This window comes from Cygnus atratus, chromosome 15 (assembly GCF_013377495.2).
Source record: "Cygnus atratus isolate AKBS03 ecotype Queensland, Australia chromosome 15, CAtr_DNAZoo_HiC_assembly, whole genome shotgun sequence".
Taxonomy (NCBI): Eukaryota; Metazoa; Chordata; class Aves; order Anseriformes; family Anatidae; genus Cygnus; species Cygnus atratus.
This window is the reverse complement of record NC_066376.1, coordinates 2958052-2977585: the sequence shown is the minus strand read 5'-3', so window position 1 is coordinate 2977585 and position 19534 is coordinate 2958052. Positions and strand designations below refer to the sequence as shown.

Below are 19534 nucleotides of genomic sequence, written 5' to 3'. Positions count from 1 at the left end.
CCCTCTGAGCCCCCCCAGGTCCTCCCCCGCCCCCCTCAGCCCCCCTGATTCCCCCTAATCCCCCCAGCCCCCCTAATCTCCCCCAATCCCCCTTCCAGTTCCCCCTAATCTCCCCCTAATCCCCCCTCCAGTTCCCCCTAATCCCCCGATCTCCCCCAACCCTCCTCAGCCCCCCAGTCCCCCCCAATCCCCCTGATCCACCCTTCAGCCCCCCCCAGTCCCCCCTGATCTCCCCAGACCCCCCCAATCCCCCTCATCCCCCCCAGCCCCCTAATCTCCCCCGATTCCCCTAATCCCCCCACTCCCCCCCAACCCTCCCCAGCCCCCCGGTCCCCCCCGATCCCCCCCTCGCCCCCCCACTTCCCCTAACCCCCCCAGCCCCCCCCCCCAGCCCCAGCCCTGCCTCAGTTTCCCCGCCCTCCCCCACCCCCTCAGGGGGCGGGCGCTCCCCTCAGGCACCTCCGCGGCCACCCCAACCCCCTCACCCCCCCCCCCCTTCCTCCGTGCCCGCGAGGCCCCCTCCCGCGCCGCCCAATCACCCTCCGCCTCTCCCCTCTCCCTCCCTCCCCCCCGCAGCCTCGCGGCCAATCGCCTCCCACCCCTCGGCGCGGGGGCGGGGGCGCGCGCGAAGCGGCGTCGGCGCGAGGGCGGAAGAAGGGCGGAGCCCGCGGCGGCAGGCAGGGAGCGGGGGGGGGGGAGGGGGGGCGGCGGCGGCGGCGGCGTCGGCCGCGCGCGCGCATGCGCGGGGCGGGGCGGGGCGCGGGGGGGTGGGCGGGGCGCGGCGGCGGTGCCGGCGCGGTGGGCGGGGCCCCGCGGCGGCCCGGGGATGTCGGGCGGGCGGCTGGTGACGTAGGCGCCGCTCGCGCCGCGGGAACGGCTGCGCGAGACCCCCGGGGCCCGCCGCCGCCCCTCCCCCCTCCGGTACCGGCACCCCCTTCCCCCTCCCCCTCCCCTCCCCCCCTCACCGGCCCCGGTGCCCCCGGCCCCGGCCCCGGGCCCCTCCGCCATGGGAGCGGGCAGGGCGCCGCGCCGCGCCGGGGCCGCCGCTGGGCATGTGCCAGGCTCGGCCGCCGCCGCCGCGTGAGCTTGCCCGGTAACCGGGAGCTGCGGCCGAACCGCCTTTCCCCCACCCCCCCCCCCCCACCCCGTGCCGTCGCCGTTTCGTCGTCGCAGTCACCGTCGCCGTTACCGCCGCCGCCGCCGCCCCGGGCAAAGCCGTGAGTTGGGCGTCCCGGATTGCCTGGGGGGGGGGGAGGGGCAGCGAGGCGGGAGGGGGCGGCCTTAATCCCTCCGGTAACCCCCCGGTAACCCCCGGTACCCCCCCCCGGCACCCCTGGTAACCCCCCCGTGCACCCGGTACCACCTCCCCAGACGCCCTAATACCTTCCGGTAACCCCCGTGTACTTCCCGGTAACCCCTATATGTCCCCGTACCCTCCGGTAACCCCCCCCTACGCCCCCGATACCACCCCCCCAGACTCCCTAACGCCCCCCCGTAACCCCTCTATACCCCCCCTTCTCCCCCGGTAACCCCCCCCCCATACACCCGCTACCACCCCCCCCCCAGACCCCCTATACTTCCCGGTAACCCCCCCCATACCCTCCGGTACCGCACCCCATACCCCCCCGGTACACTCCCCATGCTCCCGGTAACCCCCCCGTACCCCCCCGTACCCCTCAATAACCCCCCCCGTATGCCCCGGTAACTCCCCCCCCGTCCCCCCCTATACCCCCGGTACCCCTCCCAGTACCCCCAGCAACCCCCCCGGTACCCTCCCGGTGCCCCCCGCCCCACAGAACCCAGCCCGGGGGGCCACCGGCCCTTACCGGCAGAAGGCCCTATAGGCCTGGTCCACGGGAGGGACCGGGGGGACACCGGGGGGGGGGGGGGGGGTGCGCGAACAGCCCCGGTTCCCCCCCGCTGACGCCCCGTGGGTGCTCTCCCGGCAGGGCGGCGGGTGCCATGAGCAGCGGCTGCGCGTCCCCCGCGGCGGCAGCGGGGCGGTGACGGAGCGCGGGGCCGCCGAGGCGCGATGGCCGGCAGCGGCTACACGGACCTGCGGGAGAAGCTCAAGTCCATGATGCCTTACCGGGACAACCCCAAGGGGCCGCGGGAGCCCGCCGAGCCCCCCCCTTACGAGCGCAAGCGGCGTTACCACGAGGACTCGGCCTCGGAGCCCAGCGACTACGAGGAGCAGCAGCAGCAGCAGCAGCAGAAGGAGGAGGAGGAGGAAGCCCGGAAAGTGAAGAGCGGCATCCGACAGCTTCGCCTCTTCAGCGCCGAGGAGTGCGCCAAGATCGAGGCCCGCATCGAGGACGTGGTGTCCCGGGCGGAGAAAGGGCTCTACAAGGAGCACACGGTGGACCGGGCGCCGCTGCGCAACAAGTATTTTTTCGGGGAAGGTTACACCTACGGGTCGCAGCTGCAGAGGCGAGGGCCCGGCCAGGAGCGCCTGTACCCGCGGGGGGAGGTCGACGCCATCCCCGAGTGGGTGCACGACCTGGTGATCAGGAAGCTGGTGGAGCACCGGGTGATCCCCGAGGGCTTCGTGAACAGCGCCGTGATCAACGACTACCAGCCGGGGGGCTGCATCGTCTCCCACGTGGACCCCATCCACATCTTCGAGAGGCCCATCGTCTCCGTGTCCTTCTTCAGCGACTCGGCGCTCTGCTTCGGCTGCAAGTTCCAGTTCAAGCCCATCAGGGTGTCGGAGCCCGTCCTCTTCCTGCCCGTCAAGAGGGGCAGCGTCACGGTGCTCAGGTAGCTCGCCGCGTCGTGGAACGCCCGTCCCGAGGCACGTGGGCGCGCGCCCCCCTCGGCTCGGCTCCCTTGGGGGGGCCCCGCGGGGTCCCCGGGCGGTGGGAAGGGGCTGGGGGTCCCCAGAGGGGACGGCGTTTTGGGGCGGTCCCATGTCGGGGGGGGGGGGGGGGGGAGATCGGATCCGGAGTCGCCTGCTGGTGGAGCTGGGATTCGGTGCCTTTCCCCGAGCGGCTGCGGTTCGCATCGAGGCACAAAATGGATCCCGCGCCCGGGCTCTGTCCGTAGCCCTCCCGACGTGAGCTGAAGGGCAGGGAGGTGGCGTGAAGGGCCTCGTGCTCCCGGGCTGTCAACGGGGAGCTCAGAGCCCTCACCTGCGGGACGGGGACGGCGAGGAAGCGGCGCGGACCCCGCGGGGCTGTCCCCGGGGGAGCGCGGCGGCGGCGACGCGTGCAGGGACAGCGCTCGCCCCCGTGGAGGCGAAGTGACCTGCCCAAGGTCACGCCGCGAGCCGCCGCTAAAGCCGGGCTCCGTGCTGGGATCTGTCTCCTCCCTAACCCCCGTTGTCTCCCGGTGGGCGCACGGAGCCCGTGGGACGGGCGGCACGGCCCCGAGCAGCCCCGCGTGCTCCTCGCTGCCGGCCCTCGTGAGCACATCCCGAGCCTCGTCCCCGCGTCCTGAAGGTCAGAGTGCTCGCTGCCAGGAGCGGGGATGGCCCGGGCTCTGCCAACAGCGCTCGGAACTACCAATTTTTTTTTATTTTTTTTTTTTTGGGGGGGGCCGGTGAACGTCCCGGGCGGGTTTCAGGGCTCCCTGCTCGTAACACAACCCCGCGCCTTGGCTCGCAAAGCGATCGCCGCGGGGCGCAGGAAGGAATTCCCCCCCCCCCCCCCCCCCGCCCCGACGGGCGTCGCGCTGGTGACCGGGGCGTCGATAATAACGGCCGGGATCTCACGGAGCTTTTATCCGGGGAAAGCTGCGCAAACATTAACCAGTGCCCCCCCCCCGCCCCGCGTTGGGTAGCTCCTGTAGATCAGCGGGATCGAGCGAGGCTGCGGGAGGATCCGCCAGCAGGAAAGGCTCTCCCGAGGCTAAAGACGTTTTCTTATTCCCTGGGGAGCGTGGCCGGGGCAGGGAGGGTGCAGGAGAAGGGCAGAGGTCAGAGTGATTTTTTCCCGGAGCGGCGCCGGGAGGGAGCCGTCGCGGCGTGTCCGCTTACCGCGAGGCCGGACGCGGGCAGCAAAACTTTCTGCCTTAATTTTTCCTGCCAGCGAAGCGAGCCCCCGCGATGCCTGGGGTAAGCGGCTGTCCTTCCTTTCGTAGCCGGGGCTCCTTCCCGAGGACGGTGAGAGCGTTTTCGCGCGCGTTTGGGAGCGTCCTGCGGGGTCGGTCTGTAGTCGTAGCCAGGATCACCGGGAGAATGCTCGAACTCACATCCGAAGCAGGATCGGGGCTTAAGCAGTGGGGGATCGGCCCCTCGTGGGCTGAGGGAGAGGTGTTTCCTCTGCTCCGCGGCAAGCGAATCGCGGTTTCTTGCCCCCCCAAGACTGCTGGGAAGGAGCTGGCTCGGGGTCCCCGGAGCAGGAGCGAGTTGTGCGCCGTGCGGCTGCGTGGCCGGCGTGCCGTGGGTGCTGCCAGCAGTTCCCTCGAGCGCTCCTACAAAGCAAACGAAGGCGGTTTGGTGCCTGCACGGAAAGGTTGGTGTCCTCGCGACCCAAGGACGGCGTTCGCCAGCTTCACGCGGGGTTAGACGTCCGGATGTTCTGCTTTCCAGCAAATAATGGCCCCTAAACCGGGGGTGATTTCAATTTCGGTGCCGCGGTTAGCAGATGCTTAGCACTCACTTAAGGGAGGTTCTGCCAAGGCGATGGGTGCGGGCTGGTGTGATCCAGGACTTGAGCAAACCTCCCGGCTCCCCTCCGACCCCAGAGCTCGGGGAAGGGAGGGAGGACGTGGGGGTCTCGGGGGGGGGGATCTCGGGGTGCAGCTCCCAGCCCGGCTCGCGGCGGCAGTGAAGCCAGCTCCCCGAACTTGGCTTCCTCTCCTCCCAGCAAGCGGTTGCCGAAGGCAGTTGCCCTGGAGATAGGGAAACGGCGGAGATAGAAGCGGCATGCCTGTAATGTCTGGGATTCAAATGCTGCTGGGTCAGAGGCTGCTCCTGGCAGGCCTCCTTCCTGGGGAAGCCAGCGGAGCCACGCTCGTTTCGGTACCGTGTGGAAACCGGGAGGCTCGTAGGAAAGCCGCCGGGTTCCCCTTTCCCCCTCTTTCTCAGCCTCTCCCCATCCCACGCGCGTCCTGGTCCCCATCCCAGCTCTGTTCAAAATCCCCCTCCCGGCCTCGCAGCCGCCCCTCGCCCCGCCGAGGGGCTTTCCCCGTGTCCTGCCCTCGACTCGATGCGCGTGCTTCAGGTTTTTCCCGGTAAGACTCGGGGTTGTCGGTAAACGCCTCGCGGGGGACGCTGCTGGTTAAACTTTGCAGCAGGCTGAAGCGTTTGTTGCGAGGCGGGCCGGGCTGTTTGCAAACCCTGCACCGGCCTCAAGCTCGAGCCGCGAAGCGTTCGCGTCTCGAACGAGGGGTCGGGGTTGCAAGGATGTCCTCGCCGAGAGTTTCGGAGGAGGAACGGAGGCTCTCCTCGCCGTGTCCAGCAGGACAAAGGCTAGGCCGCCCGGAGGCCGCCCGCCCAGCCCCGCGCTCCTCCAGCAAGGTATTTTTCCCTCCGTTTGCCTCCGTGGTGCAGATTTGCCCTCGGAGGACCGGGGACCGGCCCCCTCTGCGGGTTGTGCCCCCGGAGAAGCAGGCGGCGGTGGGCGTTTGCTTCCACCTCCACGCGCCGGCCGGGCCGAGAGGAAATGGCAGCGCCGAGCCGGGCTGCGCTAAGACCTCGGTGCCATCAGCTTCCTGTAGGTGCGTGCTGGCAGGACCACATCTGTTTGTTTGGGTTTTTATTCCCCCGTTTTTAAAAAAAAAAAAAAAAAAAAAAAGGAATTTGATAAGCATCAGTCAGCAGGAGCGCTGCGGAGGAGATGGAGGATTGGCCTGTCCGCCGGGGAACGGGGTTTTGACGAATGGTTAGGCTGGGAAAATTAAAAAAAAAAAAAAAAAAAGGGGGGGGGGGCTGGGGGGGGGGGGAAAGCCCCGCAGCACGTAAGGGATCTGGGCACCTGGTGGGCTTGGGTTTAATTACCGAGCGTCGTGTCTCCGTGCCTGGGGTCGGGGACCAGCAAGGCTGCAGTTAACCGGAGGAGCGAACTACGCCAGGTAACGTTTGCGGAGCTCTGAGAGCCCAAAACCAGGCGGCTTTTCCTTCTGGCACCGGCAGGCGCTCCGAGGAGAGAGCAGGCCCGCTTGTAATAGCGGTGGGAACGCGGCGACGTTTGCCTCGTGCCGTCCAGGGGCATGCCTGGTGGCAGCGCCATCAGCGCCGCTGCTCGGAGCCTCTGGAGGCTGAACCTGCTTTGTTCCCAGCTGGAGGGGTGGCTCCGCGGCCGCCGGGCTCAGGCGCTTTCCCAGAAAAGCCTGGTCCTGAGGAAAAGGCTCTGCCTGCCGCAGAGAACTTCTGCCCGTGCCGGCAGCCACGGGGGCCTCCTTTCTGGTGATACCTGTACAAAAACAAAAACAAAAACAACCCTGCTTTCGGTTACGGTGGGGGTCAGGGAGGGGGGAAGAAAAAAAAAAAAAAAGAGGCTCGGGGAGGAGGTGTGGGTGTTGGAAGCCCCAGCAGCTGGGCTGCTCCGGGCAGCCTGCGGGTGGCATCCAGCCTCCCCTCGGTCCTCTGAAAAATGCTCCGGGCTGGACGCATCACGCTCAGGTGCTGCCGTGGGCAGCAGTTCGGGGCTTGCTTTACCAAGTTACCCCTCGGCGCTTTGGTTTTGTCGGCTGGGCAAGAAAAGAAATCCCTGGGTGCACCGCTGATGTTCTTGTGGGTGTTTCGTTCCAGCGTCTGTCCCTTGGCTGTCACCGGGACGTGGTAAGGGCGGGGAGCGGGTGAGAAACTCGTGCTGGCACCAAGCAGGACAACTGAGAAATAACCTTACCCTGCTCCTGAGCGGTTCCTGCACCCGCCCCGTGCTGGAGGGCCGTGCAGAGCCCATCTCGGGCCATGGCAAGGTGCAAGCTGAGTTCTCCCTCCCCATTGTGGCATCGGGGCTGCCGGGTGGGTCCCCGTTAGGGCTGAGGGCTGCTGTTTGGGGCCACCCGCCTGCACCTGGGGCCGCGAGCTCTGCTCAAGGTGCTGGAAAGTGAGCTGGGAAATGAGTTCTTGCCTGGGGAGAGGGAGAGGCCGGGCTGACGTCTCGTGGTGGAGAGCGCAGGTCTCGTGTTCGGGGTGAGGATGTGCCGAGCCGAATGTTAACGTGGGTGATATTAATGAGTCCGCTGGAGCTTGACGCGGAGATTCCTGGAGCATAATGGAGCATCATTAAAGCCCCTTTGCATAACGCTGCCTTGTTCTGCGGCGCCCTGAAGGGCGGGGGGGGGGGGGCGGCCAGCAGCCCCTCTCCCCACCGGTCAGGTCTCAGACTCTGAGCTCCCTCCTCAAAGCAGTCTTCAGGCGAGAGGTGTGCGTTTCCAGGCGAGTGGGTGGGTGATTTATCCAGATAAAGGAAACCCCGTCCTGCCCCCGGAGGAGACCTGCGTGTGCGTGACGTGTTGTTCCCCGAGCATCCCGAACTCACGGGCTGCTGAAGCCTCGTGGCGGGGAGCGCGGGCAGAGGGAGAGCAGCGGGAGCTGAGGCTCCTCCGAGGGAAGGAGCCGCCGGAGGAAATGCTGAGCTCGGGCGCCGGCATCCCACATGAAACGCTTTCTAGCCGTGGTGCGAGGCAGGGCGTGCTGCGGCTGCCTTGGAAGCGAAACCCCTGCCCCTGGGAAGCGCCGCGGTGGCCTCTGGCACCGCTTCGCGGATCCGCAGGCGCGTGGGTCCGCTCCCGGGGAGGCTCCGTGAGCTCTGCGCTGGGTTAACCCAGGGCAGGGCCGTGCTGGCTCCCTGCGATCCGAGCGGCCTTCACCCCAACGCCTTCCTGCCCTTGTCAGCCATTTCGGGAGGCGTTTCGCTTCTCCTTCCCCGCGCCGGACTCTAGAAGGCTCTCGTGAACAGACGCGCTGGCAGCAGCAGGTAGGGGGCAGGCCCACCTCCCAGGGGAGCTCGTTAGCACCCGTGCAAGTGGTGAGATGTGCTCCTGGCAGGGTGGCTCGCTCACCCGCAGGTGCGCTGGCTGCTCTCCATCAGCTCACCTCCACGCCCGAGGCCACGATCTCGCACGCTGCGCCGGACTCCAGGCATGGTGCCGAGCGACAGAAACAGCCACGAGGGGGGGAAAAATAAAAAAAGAAACAGTCTGTGCAGGTAGTTGGGGCCCTGGTTGGCTTTGGCTGTCTACCCACCTGCTAGAAACTTGAAGTGTTGAAGTCATCCCCTACACCAAAACGCTCTCCTGCCGACAACGGCTGCGGCGTGGTGACGGAGCGGTGAGCCTCGTGCGCTCCGTGCTGGCCCAAGCTGCTGCCTCGCCTCGTGAGCCCCACGGCACGGAGGTTTTAGGAGCCCGGCTTGGTTTGCAGCCTGCTTTGGAGGGTCACCGGGGCTGCGGCGGGTCGTACCGTGACCAAGGAGCGGAGGAGAGGGTGAGGCTGCTGAGCATGAGCGAGTGTCCCCTGCCCAGGTGGTGGGGATGAGGCGCTCAACTCCTGGGGCATCAGGCACTTAGTCTGCACCCCTCCTCCCCTAACACACCTAATCGGTGCCAAAGCCCACCTGCGAGCCCTGGGAGAGGCTCCGGCAGCAGGCTCTTCCCATCCATGGACGTGTCCGGGTGTGCCGCGTGTCTCAGCGGTGATAGATGGCTTTTTCTTGGGACCCGTGCGAGGAAGCGACGTGGTGATTTTTCTTCTGCTGTGATCTGATCTCTTGATAAAGCTCCCGTAAACAAATTAGCTGAATTTACACTCCGTAAACTCATTTTCAACACGACTTATTTCGTGATGTCGCGGCAGGTGGCCTTTTCTCTGGTGTATGCTAAAAAAAAAATTGAGTCAAAATTTAAAAAAAAAAAGGCCTGACTGCTACTATTTTCTTGAAGTTTCTTCTTTTATGGCAGTTTAGCTGGGGAACGGTGTGTTTGGAGGAGGAATTGCTGGTGGAAGTTGGGAACGGATTGGCCGAAGTTTGTTGTTGCAACCACTTTCTGCCTCTGCCCGTTGTCTTTCTCACAGTGGCTTTCTGTTTCTGTTGTCAGCGGATACGCAGCCGACGAAATCACACACTGTATTCGACCGCAGGACATCAAGGAGAGGAGAGCCGTCATCATCCTTCGGAAGTAAGTGTTGAAGCCCTCTGGACAGTAAGGCAACCTCCAGTCTGTTGGTGTGATTTTTAAGGTGCTTTTAAAGCAACGCTTTAACAACAACAAAAAAAAAAGCTGTGCTTGTTAATACGCTGAGTCGATCTTAAATCTTTTAGGTCTCACTCTGCCCGTTTGCAGGCACCGTTCCTGTCCGAGCACCTGGCTTTCGTTGGCTGCCCGGCTCCAAGCAGCTAGGATTTCAAACTCCTGTGCTCTGGGCTGCACGTCCAGGTGTCTGATCATACGATAGCCACGTGCAAAAGTTACCTGGGCAGTGCTTTGAAGCTGACGATGAAGAATCGTCTGTAAAGCAGACTGATTTCTTGGTAGCCTACCTTTCATCTCCTGGGGAGAAGGGAGGAAGGCGCTGGCTTTGAGGGGAAGTGGATGCGGTGAATTTAGTGACCGGTTCATAGAGGTTGTCCTGGGAGCTGGGAAGCCGGGCTCTGTAAGTCGCATCGCACGCTTCCTGTTCCAGAAGATAATTGTGGGGGAACCACCCCAAAGTCCCCAGTGTCACCTTCTCCTGTACCCAGAAATGGCATTTCGTATCAGTTCCTTTTACTAGAGGACTAAAATATGTGTATGCACCACATTGACCCACGTTTATTGGGCCTTAGAAGTTGTTAGCAGCAATTCCACTGTCCAGAAATGTTTGTAAGTGGAAATACACGTGGCTTGGGTGCTGTTAACCCAGACGAAAGCATGGCCACGGTGGCAGGGCTGCGGCTGTGGCCCAGGCTGGCACGAGGCTAGCGGGCAAGCGGTGTAGATCCGGAGTTGTGGAACTTCTGGGCAGCCTAGCTGGTTTCCAGGCAGCCTGGTGATGTGAAGATATGGCACAAGGCCAGCAGCGTGGAGTCGGACATCTGGTTAGAGAGATCCATGAGATGAAGGCAGGGAAACAGCAGCCCTGAGGTGTTAGCAAGGCAAAGCCGTGGCAGAGCCGGGGAGGCGGGATGAGATGCGGCGGGCGATAGGGTGGGATGAGGGGAAGGGAGGGGAGAGCCAAACCACCGGGCTGCCGTGTTAGGTGAGTGGTGAGGTGACTGCGAGGAGAGCCCGAAGGTGGCTGCCTTCCAATCGTTGGTTACTGCACCAACAAAAAGCCGTGCGAGTGCTGATGAGCACCGGCGGGAGGCATCTCCAGACCCTGCAGGGGGAGAGGGCTGGGCTCTGGCTGCTTTAGTCGGGCTTTGGGGCGGAGAAGCTGCCTGTCCTAGGCTGCCTTTTCCAAGGAACTGCTCCGCAGACGTGGCTAAATGACCTAAAGCTGCCCGAGCTGGTGCGGATGTACGACTCCCCGTTCAACCTGCCTCTTACCTTCATCAGCCCCTGTAAGCTACAACAGTTATCTCAGTTTGGCTTGGCTGCCCTCGGAAAGCAACCAGGCAAGCGTCCAGCTCTCCAGGACATACCTGGCTGACCCGGTGCCTCCCTGCTGGGCGGACGAGGCCGTTAGCTCCCGGCAGAGCCGGCTGCCCACGTTTGCCCCGGCGTCCTTCTGCAGCAGCCGGTCCGTCTGTCCTCCCCGTGGGGGCCTGAATCGCTTAGCGTTAGGGCGGCAGTGACTGCCCAGTCATACGCAGACAGCGATGACTCGCCTGGCGAGCTGAACGAAACCACAACGGGATCTTCCTACGAGCAGAGCGGAAACCCCCCGGGGGTTATTTCTGTGTGATCTCTGTAGGGCTGAGCAGCCCCGGTGAATACACGGCCGATGCCTGTTCGCCAAAGGGTGCCGCTGACCTTTCCCTGCGCTCGCAGCCCCGGAGCAGCTAGTGCTGCAGCGAGCGCCTGGATCATGCGGCTCGTGCAGGCTGAAGCAGCAAGTTACGCAAGCAGGAAGACGGCCACTTCTGCTGGCACGCGAGGTTTGGGAGCAGCCCCTGACCTCGTGAAACTCGTCGTCTCCTTCTTGCTGGTGAGAGGCAGCCCGCAGCTTTCCAGAGGGCTCAGATACCCTGCGATCACGTCACAGAGCAGTGTAAAAGCTGCATCCAGGAGCTGGGATATTTGGGATATTTGGCTCTGAACAGGCTGCCAGAGCGTGCAGGGCCCCAGACGTTAGAGTCTGGATCCGTTCTTGCCTCCGCTCCGGGCACGTGGCTCCGGAGGCGGTTTTTGCTGGCAGTGGCAGGACAAAGCCGTGCGTGCCGGAGAAGCGGCTGGCTTTCTCGGCACGCCTGAGAGCGGCGCGGTTACCAAGTAGGTCAGGAGCACTGGAGAGCTGCAGCGTGATGGCATTTACGGTGTTTCCTGCGCCTCGGAGCGCGGGGCTGTGGGGAGCCGGCGGGGTTTGGGAGCGCTCTGAGCGAGAGGCGGGCGGGGGAAGGAGCGATGCTCTGAATTTCCTGAGCTGCTGCCAGAGGTGAGGTGGGAGGTAGGGGGAGAAGTGAGACCTCCTCAAGCGGGGCTTGAAAGTCATTTTACAGGGCTTATGCAGCCATTTGTACTTAGCTGTTTGTAAGCTGTTGCACTGGGGAGTTATTTTATTTAGCTTGGACTTTGCTGGGTAATTTGCTTTCCGTTTTGGTGTAGCCCCTCCTAGTACCTGCTCCTGCAGCTCGTATCCACATCGCTCTGCGGTGCCGGAGCGTGGCTGGTGCTCTCTGACCCTTGCAGTGCATTTAGTGGGTTTTTAATTGTAGGCCTCTGGTTATTATATTTGAAATACATTTAAACCTCCCAAGGTGTCCAGGGCAGGATCCGCAATGCTTTTGGTGCTCTGACTGGCCTGGCTCCAGTCCTGGAGCTGAGAAGAGCCCAGGATGGCTTTGCAGACTAGTGCAGGCTCCAGCCTGGCAGCGGCTGCCTCAAAAACCTGCCTCAAAAGCTCCGCACCAGGGGACACGTAGTGATTCTCCCCTTTCTTTCACCCAGCCCCCTTTGGTATTCGCCCCCAGTCCTGGGGAGCGAGGCTGCAGGAGCAACGTCAGGGTGCCTTTCTGTCCGGAAACGTGCATGGATCCTCCTGAAACTGGCACTCTGGAGCCCTGGCACCACCTTTTAGCACTCTTTGCCCATTCTTAGGCTTCAGTCTGTTTTGAAACTGACTTCAGCAGTGCTTGTAAGTGGTGACCAGTAACTACGCTGCACTGGGAGATGGTGACGGCACCGTCACACGGCACCACAGTGCCACTGGTGCCATGCAGCCTGCTGCCTCTCCGTGCGTGCTGCAAGCTGCTGCTGCAGCCGTGCCTGGGCAGCAGTGGTGGCAGCTCTGCTCTGAGCTCTGCTCGCTCTCTGCTGGAGCTTCAGCGTTTCTGTTGCAGCGTGACCAAGACTGCTGTGCCGCTGTAAGGGACGCGGCGCGGCTGCTGTTTGCCAACCCCACTTCTGACTCGAGCATGAGTCGAAGCGCTAAAGCTCTTAGTCAAGCCGAGAAATGCCCGACCCCACGAGATCTCTGAGAGAGGAGGGAGTTTCCAGGCAGAAGCGGTTATTACTGGTGGAGGCGATGATGGATTTCTCGGTGCATCTCCCACGTGGCTTAACTGGAGCTGCAAGTTGTTGAGGAGTCACTGTGATTTCATGGGGTTTCACGGGGAGCCCAGCACCTCCGCTCAATACCCTGTCACTGGGATTGCAGCGAGCACAGCACCTTTCCTGCCCTCCCAGAATCACCTCGTGGCTACACTGACCCCTAAACCTTTCTCTGTCTTCTGACCAGTTCAGTAAAGGTTAAAAATTAAAGCATCAAGTGCAAGAGAACTGCAGCTTGTTCTGCCTTTGAGTGTAACAATCCTGACCCTCTTCTGGAGCTGTGTGGCTGGGATTGAGGGTTCTGCTTCAGTGCATCTAGGACAAACGGCTCTTGCAGCCTGCTACCAATCCTGTAGAAACTCCTCGCAAATTCTTTTTTTTTTTTTTTTTTTTTAATTTGCAGAACAAGACTAGACGCACCTCGATTGGAAACAAAATCGCTGAGTAGCTCTGTGTTGTCACCAGGTTACACCTCCGACCGCCTGTCGGGGAACAACAGGGACCAGATCCTGAAACCCAAGCGGTCCCATCGCAAAGCAGACCCCGATGCTGCTCACAGGTAGGTTGGGCTCTCCTAAGAGCAAGGAGCTGGTCAGTGGATGTCTGAGGCTCCCGGCCTCTGATGAGAGAGGCTGCACGGCACACTTAAAGCATCCTGGTTTGCACCTCTTTGCCAGGTGCTTCCTGTGGCGCACAGATCTGTTTTATCAGAACGCGTTGCTTTATGCGTTCCTCCGAGGCTTGCGGAGACTAAGCTCCGGCTGTAAGCAGCTTACATTGTTTATCCTGTGAGTGGCATAATGAAGAAGCAATAGATTTGGCTGGCTCTTGATAATGCAGTCATTCAGAACAATAGTTTCCCTGCAGCTAATTATTTTTGACCTCTATTGCCGAGCAACCTGTGCAGCTGTGTTAAAGTACATTATGAAAGTAGTCTTTGGAGAGAACGTGAGAACTGGGAAGGGCGAAGGACTCCTTGGGAAGCTTCTTAGATCTGTTTTGGTTCCAGGGCTGTGTATATTTGTGTGTGTGCGTGCAACCAGACTGTGTGGGTGCGTAAGCCTGACCTACAAGAGAGCTCCTTGCTGAGGTTTCAGACAGCTTGAGCTCTGCAGCAAGGCTCCCCTTAAACACCACCTTGCTCACGCGTATGTACCGATAGCCACGAGTGATAGCCGGTCTGCCAGCTGTCATTTCTGCTGTTCTCTAACTCTGAAGCCTCCCAAGAATTGATAGGGCATTCTCTGCACGTTGTGCAAAACCCAAAAGTGGTGGGGCTCGGCTGCTGTGAAGTCCCAGCCCATGTTTCAACCTGTCCTGGTGAAGGAGGAGGGCGGGGATGGCGTGTTTATGAGCAGCGTTCGTTCACCAGTGCTCGGGATGACTGGGCACACTGATCACGAAGCGAAGCGAGCCTGCAGAGGGAAGGCTTACCTCGGAGCCTGCAGCGGGCTGTGTGTGATCAGAGAAAGGGTCGTGCAGGGCAAGTCTGCAAACTGGTGAAAGCCTGACGCGGAGGAGAAGACACACGTTAATGGAGAGCAGGCTCAGCGCAGACCCCTGCAGCAGATGGGTATCAAAAACATGTTTTTCTCTTCCTTTGGCCTAAAAGACTCCGGCATAACGTAGGTAAATAGCATCTGTCAGAGGAACTCGGTTGCCACCTAGGATAAAATGAACAAGGATAAAATCCTGCCAGCGTGGCCCTGGTGTGAGCTGATCGCAGGTGAGAGCAGGGGCAGCTTTCTACAAGAACTGACTGCACTAACGCTGGAGAGAGCAGCAGGAGGACACAGGAGCTTGGAGCTGTGGTTTAATCCTGCACCACGAGTATCCTCATAGCTCCTCTGTAGGGCAGACAGGCCCCTCTGCCCAGGGGGCTACAGGCCGCACCTAAAGAGGGGCGGCCAGCCTGTTTGGAAGTGTGCGTGGTGGAGGTGGAGACCAAAGCTGGCCATGTGAAGGTGAAGGGCTTGCACCATTCAAAGCGAAGTTCTCAGCCTTGCTGTGGGATGTGCAGCTCGGCGATCTGTTCCTGCTCTGCCGAGAGCCCAGAGCGTAGCACCGGGAGAGCAGTGTGGAAAAAGTCACTCACGTTGCGCAAAGTATGCAGAAATCCAGATGGTATCCACACAAGGAGTGCTTAACTCCCGTTACGGACGTGTTCTCACTCCCTCTCTCCCTCCCTCCCCCTCTCTCTCTCCGTAGGCCACGGATTCTAGAAATGGATAAAGAGGAGAACAGGCGCTCGGTCCTCTTACCAAAACATAGGAGACGGAGCAACTTCAGCTCCGAGAACTATTGGCGAAGGTCTTACGAGTACACGGAGGACTGTGATGAGGAGGAGGAGGACGGCAGCCCGGCCAGGAAAGTTAAAATGAGGCGACACTGAGGAATGCACTTTCCGGGCTCGTGGAGCTGATGAGATTGGCCTCCAGTCTGTGAAAACTTTCTCCTCCCTCTGGCTATCTTCCATCTAGCTTCAGTTTTGGTTTTTCCTTTCAGGCTGAAGAGTAAACAGGAAGGATCTAGCGATTTGTTTTTATGAATGGAGGAATGCTGAGACATATGTAAGGATGGAACATGTCCAGTGCACATGGTGTCCTGAGTCATGGGTCAAACGGGCATCTCTCCCTTAGGAAGCAGATAAAGTTATGCCAGGCTGTCTGTTGGGATTTCTTTTGAAAACACCAAAAAGTTTAACTGTTTCGTTGCGCAAGATTCAAGAATTGTATTTTTGTTGGTTTTTTTTTTTTTTTTGCTTTAACTTCCTTTCCAAATGTTCTAAATATGATGTTAGACCCCAGGAGCTGAAATTCTCTGTGGTGGCCTCGTATTCCTTGCTTCACCAAAGGGCTCCTTGGTCTGCTGTTACCTAGTTGTCGTTGGGTTGTGTTTTAAGAGTGTGCCCTGCAGTAACTGGAAGTTTGGAGCTTTGCAGACCCCTCTTACTGCGTTGGTTACAAAGGGTTTAGGACATTTGTGTTGCACTTTAGTACCAGTTTTAAATGCCGTAGATTTTCTTTCCGGTCCCTCTTCCCAAGCCAGCTTGGGCTCACAGCCTCGTGTCCCCGGGCTGCCCTCTCCGAGAAGAATGTGCTTACCCCTGGCTTCTCAGCGCTGGCCTGACCGGCGACGTATTTTGGTTGAGGAGGGAGGAAACGGGGCTGATTTCACTGAGGCCAGGCCGGCATCGCCCTGAGGTCCGTGTTGGAGCCCGGGGGCTGCAGTATCAGCACCGAGTACGTGCTGCTTTCCGGGGACAGCAAAGAGAAGCGGGTGAGGGCTGTGCTTGTGAGGATGCTGGGCTCGGGGCCCCCTGAGAAAAGCTGTCCTCCGCCTCCTGGCAGCGTGGCGGGCTGGTTTTAACATCCTGCCCCTGCTGGGTGGAGGGAGAGGAGCCGGCAGCGCACCCCGTGCCGAGGGCAGGCGCCGATGGGGCTGCCGGGGAGCCGGGAACCTCGGCTGCGGTCCGTCCCCTCCGAGGCTGGCTCTGGGAGCGGGGACGCTGCCGGGTCAGTGCGTTCATCAGAAATATCCACCGATGCCCTGCTCGTCCCGCTGCGTGTCCCTGGGGCAGGGAGTTTGTGGCTGCCAGGGGAAATGCTGAGCAGCAGCAGGCGTTTGGCCGCGAGGAGGTAACGCGAGGAGGTCTGCCTTCTTCCTCGTCTTCTCCCAGCTGGTTCGCGTTCGCCCAGCCTGAAGCCTGAGCGCCTTCCAAGTTTGGGGCCCAACACCGTATTTAGAACCCTACTTTTAAGGAACTTCCTCCGATTGATTCTTTGAACCCAAGTGTTGGCAGTCGTAAGGAGTAGTCTTATTTTTAAATTTTTACCGCTTTGCCCTCCCTCAAACTGTAGTTTTTCTTAGTGTCGTGTCCCCCACACTTCATGGTCTGCACGCTTGGCAATAAAAAGATGTAATATATTTTGAAACCCGTTTGCTGCTGTCTTGAGGAGCTCCCATTCAAAAAAAAAAAAAAAGAAAAAAAAACACAACAAAAAACGGGCGCTGTTCCTTAGCAATCGAGCATGTTTGCTGACATCTGGGTCTCGGTGTCCTTTTCCTTCCCTGCTGACTCGTGCAGCTCCTGCCACTCGCCTGTCCTTGGGGTTACCTCTGGGGCTGGGTCCAGCAGCCACGCCAGTGCCCGGGAGATCGCTGCTGCCTTCGGCATCGCGCTGACCTGCGGGAGGTTTCCTAGGTGGGCCCCAGCTGCCCGTCCTTGGTTCTCTTGATCCCATCGCCTTCCCGGTGAGAGCTCCCGGCGGCTTGGTGTGGAGGTGCGAGAACAGCCTCGTGGCCAGCCTTTGAAGGCGCCTCTTGTCTGCCCAGAGATCTGAAAGTTCATGCTTCTGCTGCTTCTGAAACCACTGAGAAGCTGTTATCAGACCACATTTAGCATTTGAAGCAGCGTTCCTTGCCTTCCTAGCTTGCTGCAGAGAATCCAGGCCAGCTCTTGGCTACAAACCCCCGTTCTGGGAAAGCTTGGCATTCCCCGACAGCAAAACAGCGTGCAGGGAGCAGCCATCTCTTCTCCTCTTCACAGCTGGCGTCTGCGAGCGTCTTCAGCAAGCTAGAGACCTGCCTGCGGGATGCCCGGGAATGGCTGTTCCCAATTCTTTCGGAATTCACCCTGGACGTGCCCCGTGCCCTCCGCGGGCGTTAGGCTGCGCTGCTCGTGCTGCCGGCGGTGGCTGCGGTGAGGCAGAGCAGCTCTGCTCCCTCGCCCGAGGTCCCCGCTCTGCGCAGCCTGCTGTCCCCCCCTCCCGATTTTACACCTACCTCTGCAACACGGATACCGTACTCCGGTGTCTCAGCTCACAACGAAGGCAACCTGCCTCGCCGGGGCTCCTTCCCGAAGCGGCAGGAGTGCCGTGACTCCCGTGGGACAAGGTATGTCCTCTGAAGGCTGAACAAGGCACCCCGAGGTCTTGCCTCGTCACCTCATCCCAGTCCTCGCGCAGTCTGCACGGGCAGCCCTCCTGTCCCGTCGGGTTCTGGTGTTCCTGCATGCTGCCTCCGGGAGCTCTGCCCTCCTGTTCCCCCCCCAACCCCAGGTCTGTGCCGTGGGTCCGAGCTGGCAGCCGGCGCTGGAGGGCCGGGGAGCTCCTCACCGGAGTCGCTCCCCTGCTCCGTTCCGCTTTGAGTCTCCAAGCTGCCTGCTTGGGGCTCCAACACCACCCATCTGACCCGTAGCATCTCGTGGGCAAGGAGTTCCCGGCGTGCGGGCAGCCCATCTCTCCCACTTGTACAGACATTTTATATACACACAGTTGTATATGTGTAGATACATGGTTTTTTAACTCTTTTGCACTGAACAACATCGGGGTAAAACCTTGATCTGAAACCAGAAGACACATTTTTCACGCGGATCCAGATGTCTAGATCCCTTACTGTGACCTGTTTGGTAAAACTGTGGCTCAAAATGCTGCTGTGCCCACTCCTCTTCTCTGTCGTGGCTGCGTGCAGGCTTCGGGTCAGGCCGGCGGCGCGAGTCCGCTGCGGAGGACGGAGGGCAGCGGGCGCTGCTTTGCGGCTGCCTGCCCATAAAGAAGGAAAAATTTCTCCCCATCCCCTCCGTGGGACGGGCTCGTTCCCTGGCCTGACCCCGTTGGCTTTATTGTCCTTGTCTGGCTCGGCGGTGCGGTCCGTGCTCCTCTCCATCCACCCGCAGCGTGTCGTTGTGTATCATGCCCAGCCCGGCCCCGGCAATACGGCTGCGTGCGCCCTGACGGCCCCACACACCCCAAACCCACAGCCCAGACCACGAGAACGCCTTTCCCGAGGAAGGGGAGGGAGGTGGGGGCTGCCCCTGCTTTTCTGCCAAGGGAGGAATTGGGGTTCGCTGCTCTCGCCTGCATCTGGAGAAGACTCGGCGATCGGACTTGTTGCGTTGGTTGCGTGGGCTCGGCCTGTCCTCTGGAAGAGAACGAGAGGCGGTTTGGTGGCAGGGAGAGGTGAGCTGGCCTGGGGACGGGGTGGCGGATCGGGGAGCAGGTCTCCGCCTGGCAGAGGCTGCCGGGAGCCCACAAACGGCCTCCAGCAGGGAAGCCCAGGTTGCCACCTCCAGCCCTGCGCTGGCCCAACCCTGACACCGTCATCCCAGGAGGGATTTTGGGACGCGGGGCTGCCAGCTTCCTCCTCCGGCCTCGGGGGTGTCCGTTCCCCAACCTGAAGCTGGGAACGTCCTGGAGGGGGGCTCGGAGCATGGCCCCGAGGTCCAGACCCCCCTCTTTGGTCTGCCCAACGCCTTCCCTTTCCTGGGGAGGAGAAACCTCGAGCTGAGAAGCGCGTCTCTGCTCCTTCCCACACCCCTGCCCACACTTAATGTTCTGGCTGACTTTAATTTTGTTTTTTTAAAGATTCTAATTTTTTTTTGTTTTGTTACAAATAAAAGAAAAATAAAAAACAAAGTGGCAATATTTTTTTCCGTAAGCTTTTCCTAGGAAAAAGCGTGGTTTGTAACAAAGTTGTACAGTTCTGAAGTTTGAGATACGAGAAGTACTGTGTGAAACGCTGTAAATGGAGCAGAGATTATTTTATGTACAGTCTGACGCGGGGGGAAAACTTTTAATTCTGGTCGATTCTTAGGAAGAATTTGGTTCTTCACTGTCAGGGTTTGGAATTTCATGGTTTCATTATTATTATTTTTTTTTCTTGTATAGATTGCTGCATTAATTGAATAAAAGCAGAAAGCATCGCTGTGCCTGCCTGTGTGGTGGGGCTGGGTGCTGGGGGGACGGGGGGGGCCGCAGCCGGGCTCGGTGCCTGGCTGCAGGGTGAGGGAAATGCTTATAAATCCTAAATAAAGGGAGGCTCCAGCTCCGGGGGGATTTGTGTGCTGCCCTAGAAACTGGCACGGGGCTGCGGCGGGAGCTCCCATCCCGATTCTCCTGCTCTGGTTTGCTGTGGGGCAGGGGGCAAGCGGTGAGGATGTCCCCGTCCTTCT

The 19534-nt window shown here is 60.8% G+C and overlaps 1 protein-coding gene across 1 annotated transcript; it reads left to right on the top strand.

Moving 5' to 3' along the window:
• Window positions 1-1049: 1049 nt before the first annotated feature.
• ALKBH5 (alkB homolog 5, RNA demethylase) lies at window positions 1050-17855 on the top strand. The gene is made up of 5 exons (XM_035563391.2): window positions 1050-1217; window positions 1950-2760; window positions 8989-9069; window positions 12986-13141; window positions 14791-17855. Exons 2-5 carry the CDS (start codon window positions 2033-2035, stop codon window positions 14972-14974), a joined length of 1149 nt encoding a protein of 382 aa, XP_035419284.1. The 5' UTR covers window positions 1050-1217; window positions 1950-2032; the 3' UTR covers window positions 14975-17855.
• Window positions 17856-19534: the final 1679 nt, after the last annotated feature.

Bases quoted from the DNA above. Each gene is read 5' to 3' on its own strand.
- ALKBH5 (XM_035563391.2), top strand. From the start codon at position 2,033: ATGGCCGGCAGCGGCTACACGGACCTGCGGGAGAAGCTCAAGTCCATG. The intron at 2,761-8,988 runs GTAGCTCGCCGC...TTCTGTTGTCAG, and splicing joins GGCAGCGTCACGGTGCTCAG to CGGATACGCAGCCGACGAAA. The intron at 13,142-14,790 runs GTAGGTTGGGCT...CTCTCTCCGTAG, and splicing joins GACCCCGATGCTGCTCACAG to GCCACGGATTCTAGAAATGG.